Genomic DNA, 11,411 nt, shown 5'->3' with positions numbered 1-11,411 from the left:
TTGAGAGAGAGAAAGAGGGAGGGAAGAAGGGAGGGAGGGAACAGAAGCAGAGGGACAGAATCTTTCAAGCTGACTCCACATGGAGCACAGAGCCCAACTGGGGTCCACCCCATGACCAAGGCATTATGACCTGAGCTGAAACCAAGAGTCAGCTGCTTAAGTGACTGAGCCACCCAGGCACCCCCTACTTAGAATAAGTTTAACACAAGATTTCAAAAGATTCTTTGGAGGAAGTCTGTAAAACTTTATTGAGAGAATTTCAACAGTGAAGTACCGCACATAAGAGTAGTTTGCATGCTTCAGCTTGTCCTTGTTTAAATCTGGGGCTGTCCTTCACCTGTAAGATAAGGACGTATCAGTGGGAAACATTACTCAGCAGAATTGTATTTCGAGTAAACTAATGGTACAGGAAGGACACTATACTTTTCATTGTATAAGACAGAATTCCAAGCATATATTTTACCAGTATGTTTTGAACACACCACACTTTCCACTGGTACAACAAAACACGAAGACAGTTGAGGTTCCTTTTTTTTTTTTTTTAAAGATTTTATTTATTTGACAGAGATAGACACAGTCAGCGAGAGAGGGAACACAAGCAGGGGGAGTGGGAGAGGAAGAAGCAGGCTCATAGCGGAGGAGCCTGATGTGGGGCTCGATCCCATAACACCGGGATCACGCCCTGAGCCGAAGGCAGATGCTCAACCGCTATGCCACCCAGGCGCCCCGACAGTTGAGGTTCCTAACACACAAAACCAAAGGAGCCTATTAAAGGTAGTTTCAAATGGAAAGCAAAAACCAAACGTAGTTTTACAAAAACTACACACAACACGCAAAGAACTGAAAAACAAATTTAGGTGTAAGTATCCTTTAAAGGCTTCTTGAACTTGAAATAATATTCTCAATATATGATGCTGAAGTAATAATGCCAAGCTGGTTACTGTTTAAGTGATGTTAGCAGAGAAACTACTAAGTACCACATGTAATTTATTCTTTGTTATGCTTAAGTGGAAAACTGTTTTTGTCAGCTAGTTGATCCCTTATGCCGTTGATCAAGTAGGGTAACCATTTGCCGTGCCGGTGTGTGCCCTAACGGTGTTCCAGTTTGTCGAATAGATTATATGGTCACGTACTTCACACCTGTCAGAATGGGTAAAACTAACAACCCAGGAAACAAGAGATGTAGGCGAGGATGTGGAGAAAGGGGAACCCTCTTACACTCTTGGTGGGAATGCAAACTGGTACAGTCCCTGTGGAAAACTGTATGGAGGATCCTAAAACAGTTAAAAAGAGAACTAACCACCTTGTGACCCAGCAGTTACAAGAGGAGGTTTTTACCCAACGGACAGAAAACTACAGAGTCAAAGGGCTACAAGCACCCCAATGTTTATACCAGCATTATCAACAATAGCCAAACTATGGAAAGAGCCCAAACGTCCATCAACTGATGAATGGGTAAAGAAGAGGTGGTATATGGTGGAATATGACTCAGCCATCAAAATGGTGCAATCTTGCCATTTTCAACGATGTGGATGGACCTAGAGTGTATTTTGCTAACGAAATAACCAGTCAGAGAAAAACACATAGCATGATTTCATTCATATGTGGAATTTAAGAAACAAAACATATGAACATACGGGATGGAAAAAAAAAAGAGAGAGGGAAACAAATCATGAGTCTCTTAACTACAGAGAACAACCTGAGTGTTGATGGAAGAAGATGGGTTGGGAACGGGCTGAATGGGTGACAGGTATTAAGGAGGGGACTTGTTGTGATGAGCACTGGGCGTTAGATGTAACTGATGAATCACTAAATTCTACTCCGGAAACCAATATTACACTACGTGTTAACTAACTAGAATTTAAATAAACATTTGGGAAAAAAAACAGCAGCAGCAGGAATAGGTATCCAACTCTCCATAGAGAAGCCCATGGAGCAACCATTGTGTTTTGTTGTTTTAAGCGGCAGTCAAATCTCAATTCACATGTTAAAATTTGACCAAAGTTGTTCTCTGATAAAAAAAAAAAAACATGCGAAATGGAACATCTTTGTATTCTATGTACGGTAGCCAACAGAACCACAGAATACACAAGTCAGCATTATAAATGAGCGTAATATATCTGAATTGAATTCCATATATATATATGAGTAAACATGGTTTCCGAAGTTAAGGGATTCTCCGAGAATCACACAAGTTATGTTAGAGCTGGTAGCAGAACCTACTTCAGTGCCTCAGCATAATATTTAATCCAAATGAATTTTGTGTTTGATAAAAGCAGAACCTACAGAAGGATCTGAATATTATCAGGTCTCTGCCAGATTATTTATTCTAAAAAAAAAAGAACTGTTTTCGTATTTTATGATTCAATAAGGCTTTGACCCACTTTGTTTCTATGTCCACTAGCGTGTAAGTCAGGCCGTCAGGATGTTCGGGTTTGAAGTACTGGGGACAGTGTCTTCATAGGTAAACTCTGTTTTGAATGTATCCTGAAAGTTATATCTACTTAAATAAAGATAGAATATTCAGGAAAAGACCCTCATACTTTGCACTGTGAATGGATAACATACCTGCTTCCGGCATTTTAATGGGCTCTAAGAAGGGCAGGCTTGTCCCCTTGACCTCAGGGTCATCTTCAGTTATATCCCCAGCCTTTGCCTGAGGCAGCTCCTGGAGATCAGCCTCCAGGTCCGGTCCTTGAAACACAAACGTAATCAAAATTTAAGCAGTGAATATGAAATACAAATAAATAAGAGCCTATAGGCTAGTGTGATAAAAAAGATGTGATGGAAACATGCATTGCCCATTCTTGTTTCCCCGTAGTACGATATGCTTTATTTCAAGTGACATTCTAAAGATAAAGCCCACTGCACTTCATTTCCTTTATATTACCGTAGTGTTCTAAGAAGAGAGAGCATCAGCTACCTAAGAAATCCAGTCTACACCATGAGTAAGAGTTTATTTAAAAGTAGAATGTAGTTTTCTGAAGGATAAGCTGAGTATGTGTGGGGGCATGTCACAAATCCTACACTAGTGACACCTATTCTGTATTAGGGCAACCCGCAAGTTATTTTGTCAAATCTTACTAGTTCGATTTAAGTGCAAAGTCCCTGTAGGGAACTTAGGATAAAGGAGTCATGTACGGAGCAAAGTTCCAAAACGAACAGCAAAACATTAGTGACTAACAGTCCAACTACTGTCTTACAGTGAGAATACAGGAAGTAGGGTGGAAAGAAATTAATGGACTTTGTTGTCAGGAAGAGGTTTGTGGAACCCTCTTTTTTTTTTTTTTACAGATTTTATTTATTTATTTCAGAGAGAGCTAGAGATAGTGAGAGAGAGCACAAGCGGGGAGGAGAGGGAGAAGCAGTCTCCCCACTGGGCAGGGAGCCCAACGTGGGACTCAATCCCAGGACCCTGGCTGGGATCATTGACCTGAGCCAAGGCAGACCGTTAATCGACTGAGCCACCCAGGCGCCCCTTGTGGAACCCTCTTAACCACAAATTTTTAACATAATCCATGGCCTGAATGGTGTCAATAATTCACTACAAGTACTTGGTGAAAAGGCTATATTTGGAAGACACTCCTTTCTTGTTTCATGATCACTTTAAGATACTTTGGATTTTCCTACTCATAAAGGTATTTCAACACCTTCTAAAGCGGCTTAAAAATCGTACTAATATAGTCATCCTAAGGCCACTTTCCTGAATTATCCAGGTCTTACGAAATGTACCCTATCAAACGAATAATCAGACAGTGGCTCTCATTCATTGAGCTCTTTCCTGGAGTCTCTCTCCTGCTCCCCTGAACTGGATTGATTCCTGTACCAGTAGTAAGCTACTTTACAGTACGGACACCTCTGAGTAGGAAGCATTCTATACAAAACCATGCACTTGTTTGTACCACAACACAGATGGTAGGCAGAACACAAACCTCTTTAAAATTTCTTATTTTAGGTAATCTCTACACTCAGTATGGGCCTTGAACTGTCGACCCTGAGGTCAAGAGTCACACGCTCTATCGACTGAGCCAGCAGGGTTCCCAAAGAACACAAACCTTGTAACGAAGAATGAATTACGTCTCCATGTGTCAAGCAGTGTTTGGCAAGCCACAATCCCTGAGCCTTAGTTTTCTCATTTATAAAATGGGGCTCCCATCCCAATGCAAACCAGCTTTATTCCACATGTCATAGGATATGCTGACTTGGCACTCCGCCTATGCTGCTGAAAACTGTTTACGCATTTGATGAAATGAGTGAAATTGCCACACAAACATGTTCTAAGACAAATTAAACCAGTGAAACGATGTATATTTTTATAGTTAGTGAAACATTTTCCTCTTGTTAGGAAAGACTGCATTTTCAAGCACACCGATTCATTCTTGAGGAAGCAGGGGAGATTAATTACGGCAAAGGACTACATGAATCTGCACACGACACTCTCTTCACATTTTCAGCCCATTTTCCGGAAATGACTGAGATTCTCTCTCATGTGTTCTTTCCTCCTGTTCTGGGACGTCATAACGCATGATGCACACAGACAGCCCCTGTCCCTGCAGACATTCTGCGTCCCTTTCCCTTCACCTTGAGCCACAGGTGCTCCTTCAACTTCCTTCCCTTGATCAGCTATAATGTCTTGATTTGCAGGTGGTGCCTCCTTCTGTTTCGGGTGCTCATCACTGGGCTGCTGCTCCTAGGGGTGTGTGTGTATGTGCACAAATAAAAACGTGTGTCGTGAATACATGCTAACAGAATAAATATACATTACACATTTTGCTATCAAATAATGAATAAGCACAAAGAGACTCCCACATCATGATTCTATGGACTTGTTCTGAAAAGTTACTCTCCCACAGAGCGGCTACTCTAACAAGAGGTAGCCACAAGCACTTTGGAGTCTACTGTAAAGGATGTTGGGATGGGCATGCACATTTGGTCATTAATAACCATGACAAAGAAGCCTTGGGTGTATTTCCACAGGCAACAGAAACATGGATTCCTTCTGGTTCAATGTTTCCTTCCCTCTACCAGCAGAGGAGCTTTTAACACTGCATCTGTATGTTTGCAGGTCCTCAAAATTTTCAGAGCAATAAATGTACGGCATTCGAAAACATCGGATCTGGAAGTACTCACCGCCACATGCTGGTTAGACCCTGGATCATCCTTTCTTTGATTGGACTTGGATCTTGATCTGACGCGGCCACTCATAGTTCACCCTGAAAGGAGAATATTGGTATTTGGAAAACGTACTCTAAAGGAGAGGTACACCTCTTCCAAGGCCAAAAAGGTTTCATTTTTTTTTTTCCCTTGAAAATACTTTGAAAGCCCACGTAGTACGAGGATAGTGTACACGCTGCGATCACACCAAATACACGGGATGCAAGATCGTTTCGATCAGCCAGGGTGGCCGTGAAATCACCTTACGGACAGGCTAAAACACGAGGCTTAGTCTCAAAGGCGTTTGAGAAAATAGTGCTGGACATTGAAACCTGAGTCGCTGCTGCTTTGGTCACATTCCTATTTACTCATTTACGCATTTTACCGCCTTAAATAAGGTTTTCTTGGAAAACAGAGAAAGAAACAATCTTTCGCATTCGGCCTGTGGATGTGTTCGCACTACGAGGGTTCCGGTGTCTAGCCGCGCAACAGACCCAGGGCCGCCTCCTACCCTGATACTCTGCAAAGTGCACTACAAATCTCGGGGGACCCAGTTACAAGCCCCCAGCATTCCCCACTTCCTAGCCTCTCCCATACCGCCTGGTCTGCTCCCTGCCCAGGGTCCCGATGAGATTCCTGGCCTCTGTGTTCTGCCAGCAGTTGCACGTGCTTCCAAGACCCAGGTACCGCAACTAACCAGTGCACAGAACCCCCACTCCCCATCCCCCACCCCCAGGGCCAGGCCTCGCGCCCTCGTCATCTCCCCTCCTGGGCCCACCATCCTCACTTGCCCTGGCCCCAACACGAAGATGAACGCAATGGCGGTCTCAAAGCCTGTGAGGAGAAGGGCGCTAGCTCCTCTGAACTTCCACCTAGGACGCCACAGATCTACTGTCCCGAGCTGCCCGACGCCCACTGGCTCTCTCCCCATCCTGCCTCACACTTAAACTCCTGGAAGGACTGATCCGGGGACCTACCAGTCGAATTCAGGTAGCGAGAAAGCTCACGGCAGAGAGAACTCGAACGCCTCAATCGATCTCAGCTCTGCTCACACAACACGGGCGGCAATGCGCATGCCCAGCAACAGTTCCTCAGGGCAATGAGCATGCGTACTCTTCTGTCACAGCAATGAGCATGCGCGCAGAGTTGGGCGCGTGCAGGGTAGGTTGAGGTTTTCCCGCCTGTGCTGTTGCAGAGAATGGCAACCACGGGGCCAGCCCAGGAGAAGAACAGAAGCTTCAACAGATTGTTTTTCAAAACACCAGTCTCTCCTATGCATCCAGATACTTTGAGGACGGAAAGCCCCACTTTACCCTTAGTGCACAAGGTGTCTCAAAAAAAAAGGGGGGGGGCTGAGACAGAAATAGATGTGTAGCATTTTAACCTGAGTTTCATATGTGCTTTGATTTGTCATTTCCTCCTTTGCTTTGGACGTTGTGTCACACTTGAATGAATTGGCTCACCTCTGTATGATAAACATTAACAACCTGTTTTCTCCACATTTTTGTTTGTGCTACTGCACATTGAAATCTCTGCAATGGTAGCTCATTTCTGTCTATACAACTGCATTCAATCAGTCGGTGTTCGTTTCAGAAATACCCACAGATACAGATCCTGGGATTTAGGCTCAGTCCATGGTCATATGGCATGCAGCAGTAGTGTCTATGCTCCTCAAATTCTGTACTTCCCAAATAAGAGCCAGGCTACTTCCAAGCAAAGCTGTCTTTATCCCATAAGGGGAAAGTACTACCTGGATAGACCTTAAAAGAGTTTTGAAGGTGACAGGACAGGAGAGATATTTCTTCGGATTTTGAAGTCTGGTATACAGTAGATGGTTCAATGTTGCAGGAGGGTGTGATTAAGATTGGGTGACAATCGTGATAGCATGGTTTAGTTTTGGAGGACACATCAAGGGAAGAATTTTTTTTCTAAAGATTTTTCCCACATCACTACCACTGTCTAATAAACATACCTCACATTCCCCAACAGGAAAACGTTTAGCTTACATGCCCTATCAGGAGGAGAGAAGAATTTCTCTTTGCCCAGCTACAGCCCATTCCCTTAAATCCACCACACTCAGCCAATGGGAAGCTGTAGAAACCCCTCCCAGCTTCAGCTTCTGAACAGAAAGAACAAGAATCTCTGCCATGTTCTCTGCTCTTACGTAGCATTTCCTAGTTTCCTTGTCCAGAATTGCAAGGCCATCGCTTTTGCTGAATGACATTTTGCTGGTTAAAAAAAAAAAACAAAAAAAAAACAGTTCGTTCTTTTGTTTTTCTAAGGTCAACATACAGTACTGGAAGTTGATATTCTCAATCTCTCTATCTCTCTTCTAGTCTTCCCAAAGGGACCTTTTACTAGGGCGACTGTACATTGGGACAAAGGAAATAATCAGAACTTTTAGGGTCTACTGGACACTGGTTCTGAATTGCCATGGAATCCAGGAGACCCAAAGTGATTCTGTGGCCCTCCATTCTGAGCAGGGGCTTATTGAGGTCAGTGATCAATGGAGTTGTAGCTAGTTCCATTAAACAGCAGGCCCATGGAGCTACTGAACACGTCTTGGGTTTATTTTCCCAGTCTGGAATTCATCATCACAGTACGTATACCTGAGGATACTAAGTTTGTCACTGATCTCCTGACTTGTAGAGTGAGGGCTATTATGGTGGGAAAGGCTGAATGGAAGCCATTATATCTGCTTCTACCTAGGAATACAGTAAATCTAAAGTAGTGTTTCATCCCAGCAGGGATTACAAAGATGAATGCCACTGTCAAGGACCTGGAAAATGCAGGTTTGGTGATTTTCACCATACCCCTGTACTGGTCATCTACTTGGCCTCCACAGAAGAGAGATGGATCTTGAAGAATGACAGTGTATTATTGTGAGCTTAACCAGGCTATGAATCCAATTTTAGTTGTTGTACCAGATGTGGTTTCATTGCTCGTACAAGTTCACGAATGCCCTGGTTACTGGTATGGCAGCTATTGATCTGAAAAATGGCTCTGTCTCCACTTCTGTCCATGAGAACCACCAGAAGCAGTGGGCTCTCAGCTCCCAAGGCTCGCAATACACCCTCAACGTCTGACCTTAGTGATATATCAGTGTCTGCCCCGTGTGATCATTTAGTCTCCGGGATCTTGATTACCTTTCCCTTCCACAACGTATCACACCGGTCCATTAGGCTGATGATGTTATGGTGATTGGGACTAGTAAGTGAGAGGTTGCAGTCACTCCAGGATCATTGGTAAGCTCTTTGTGTGTCAGAGGCTATGAATTAAATCTGGCAAAACGTTAGGGGTTTTCTACTTCAGTGAACCTTTTGGTGTCCAATGCAATGTGCCATGTTCATGTGGTGATATCCCTTCCAAGGTGAAGAAGAACTTGTTACACTGAGTTCTGCTAAGGCGAGCAAGAAAGACAATACCTAGTGGGCCGCTTGGAAGTTTGTGGACATCCTATTCCCTATTTGGGTGTGTTACTCCTTCCCACTTACTGAGGGACCGAAAAGGCGGCTAGGTTTGGTTGGGCCCAGAATGAGAGAAGGTTCTGCAACTGATGCACACTTCCATGCAATCTGCTCTGCCACCTGGGCCATATGATCCTGCAGATCCAATGGTATTTGAAGTGGCAGTGGCAGATAGGGATGTTGTTTGAAGCCATTGGCAGGCAGTCTCCTCTGGGTCAATCACAGTGCAGGCCCTTAGACTTCTGGAACAAAGCCCTGCAGCATTCTCAGATACGTACTCTCCTTTTGAGAAGATGCTTTGGGCTTGCTCCTGGGCCTTTATACACACCGAAAACTTGACCATAGGCCACGCACCTACCACGCAACCTCAGCTGTCCATCAAGAACTGGGTGTTATTTGGCTGACCGAGCTGTAACGCTGGCTGTACACAGCAGCATACTTTCATCAGATGGAAGTGGCGTATATCTGAGAGGCAGAGCACAGTTTGGGTTGATGAAATGATTGGAGGGGGCTACTGGCCTTTGGAAGCTGAGCATGGCAGGGATACAAAGCTTTCTTTGCAGAGATTTAAATAATCTGGATTCCTATTTGAGGTATTTCCCTTTACCTTGAGGGAAGCTGGCATAGTTCTTTGTCTGGAAATGTACAACGAAGCCTTGACCATTTTGGAAGACACATCAGTGAAAGCACTTCTTTTTTGGCTTTGAGTCTGGTATGGCACACCAGTATCAGCTGACGTTTGTAGCTGGGCACGCTTGGCAGAAACATAATGAGGAAACTAAAACTATACCTACCCGATAGATTTTCTTGAGGATATACTGTCAGTAGATGGGGAAAATGAAGTGTGAGATGTTCATAGTACCGTCTGTCCTCAGTGAGTTAGCAAAACCAGCCATGCTCACTGCCCTACTGCACTAAAGTTTTGTTTTCATGTTTATTTCCCTCACCAGACTCTTAACTCCTTCCTGGAAGGTTGGAAACACACAGCTCTTCCTGATGTTCTCAGGACAGAGTAGAGGACCTGGCGCACAATAGGAGGCCAGTCCGCATTTGTGGAATCAAAGTTAGCTCTAAAAAGGGAGATGGCCAAGCCCTGGGTCATAATAGTGAGCCAAATGGTCGACAGTCTGCAGAGGGGGAGAGGGAAAGGCCACTGGTCGCTCTTTCTTTGAACCCATGCAACAGGGTGAGACCAGCCCACACTGTCGTATTGACCTCAGTGATGCCCTTGAAGAGTCCCGGAATGAGCCGGTATATCAGTCAGGATTCACCAGAGAAGGAGCACCAAGGGGAGGTGTATATCGCTATGAATCTTTGTGTGCATACACACACACACACACACACACACAACACACACACACATTCATATATAATCATATAACATATATAACACATATGCATGTATCTCTGTGTGTGTAAATACATACACTTAAAATTTAGATTTAAAAGAGAAATTTCAATTTTAGACTTCAGAATGGAATTTCATCTGAAAAGTAGTTTCATGTCAAAATCAGAATACAGTTTGAACAGTTATCCGTGTAGTGTGGCCTAGCCAAAAAGACACACAAAAGTAACCATCCCAGCCAGCTAAGCAAATCCCATTAATTGTGAAAGACTATCTTAGAAATGCAGGTACATTTGTGTGTAAGTTTCTGAATGAACTTTTTTTTTTAAGCTGACCCATCACCAACTCAGGCAGAGCATAGTCTGGTGAGGAAGTGGAAGCTGACATGAAAGGCTTCCAGGATGGGGCGGTGTTGGGCTAGTCGGGGCACTCACAGAGGCAGTGTAGTCCCACAGGAAGGACACAGGTGGTACTCCTGAAGCACTGTTTACAATTGATAGGGAGCCAAGAGCTGGACGTCCATGAATCAGGCAATTCAGGTTACCGGGGCCCTCATGAGGCCTCCAGCCATGGGACCTTCCCCTCTAGGACTCCCTGTGCAGTTGGAATATTCTTTTCAGCCCTTGGTTTCAGAGGGGCTGTGGGCAGCAGTCAGTTCCCAGCAGTTTGATCTGCCCGTGACACCAGTCCATCTACTCTGTGAGGGTGGAAGGCACGTGAAGGCGCTTTGTGTGCAAGTCTGGGAGCTGGGGCCACACCGCTTGTCCCATAGTCAGAGCTCTGGCAGGTGTGGCTGGAGACTCAGCACTCTGTTTGCACTCAAAGTGCTCACAGCAGATCGGAAAGGCTACACTGGGAGTATTTCTTCAGCAAGAGAGGTCTCCAAGAATCGTTTTGGAAAAACAGAGGTCATTAATGTCCTTGCTCTCTGCCTTTGCTTCTCTCCAGCTGCAATGTTTTATGCTTGCTTTATTGTTAGAAAATCATTGTGGCTTATCCTGACATCGATATTCGACATCTCTTTCATTATCTCCTAGGTTTTGTAGGAAACGGTTGTCTGAACGAGGGACAAAAGCATTTTTATAAAAATGTTTATAACTCAGCCAGAAAGACCCATCATGTTCAGGGATTGCTACGGATAAAAATCCTAATCTGAAAACCAATTTGAATGAGTTACAGAACGTCATGTCCCTCTTGTCTCTAGCATTTATTTAGCAGTTAGGCTGTAAAAGATTAATCCACTGCTGGAGACAGCTGCACTGAATGAACAAACTTCCTTCCCTTAGTGTGTGTGCAGCAAGGAAAAGGTGAGGGAAGTAGAGTCAGGCTAATCGGTCCATTGTTGAATCCTGCTATTGATCTGGAAAGTGGAAACCAAGTCAATAGCAGTGAGATATCCTGATCTGTCAGGAGTGGATGGAGGGTCATACACACAGTGCCGTGTG

The 11,411-nt window shown here is 44.3% G+C and overlaps 1 protein-coding gene across 2 annotated transcripts; it reads right to left on the bottom strand.

The window, feature by feature from the left end:
- Positions 1-226: 226 nt before the first annotated feature.
- LOC123790019 (P antigen family member 3-like) lies at positions 227-6,492 on the bottom strand. 2 transcript variants are annotated; one of them, XM_087860582.1, is made up of 5 exons: positions 6,132-6,492; positions 5,131-5,213; positions 4,582-4,690; positions 2,569-2,694; positions 227-337 (listed from the first exon to the last, which is right to left on the bottom strand). In XM_087860582.1, exons 2-5 carry the CDS (start codon positions 5,203-5,205, stop codon positions 315-317), a joined length of 333 nt encoding a protein of 110 aa, XP_087716708.1. In that variant the 5' UTR covers positions 5,206-5,213; positions 6,132-6,492; the 3' UTR covers positions 227-314. The 2 variants fall into 2 exon arrangements, with proteins under 2 accessions (XP_087716708.1, XP_087716707.1); XM_087860581.1 differs by lacking the exon at positions 227-337 and adding an exon at positions 356-742.
- Positions 6,493-11,411: the final 4,919 nt, after the last annotated feature.

This window comes from Ursus americanus, unplaced genomic scaffold, assembly GCF_024610735.1.
Source record: "Ursus americanus isolate L20-20 unplaced genomic scaffold, mUrsAme1.1.p SCAF_150, whole genome shotgun sequence".
Classification (NCBI taxonomy): domain Eukaryota; kingdom Metazoa; phylum Chordata; class Mammalia; order Carnivora; family Ursidae; genus Ursus; species Ursus americanus.
This window is presented reverse-complemented; position numbering and strand designations above follow the sequence as displayed.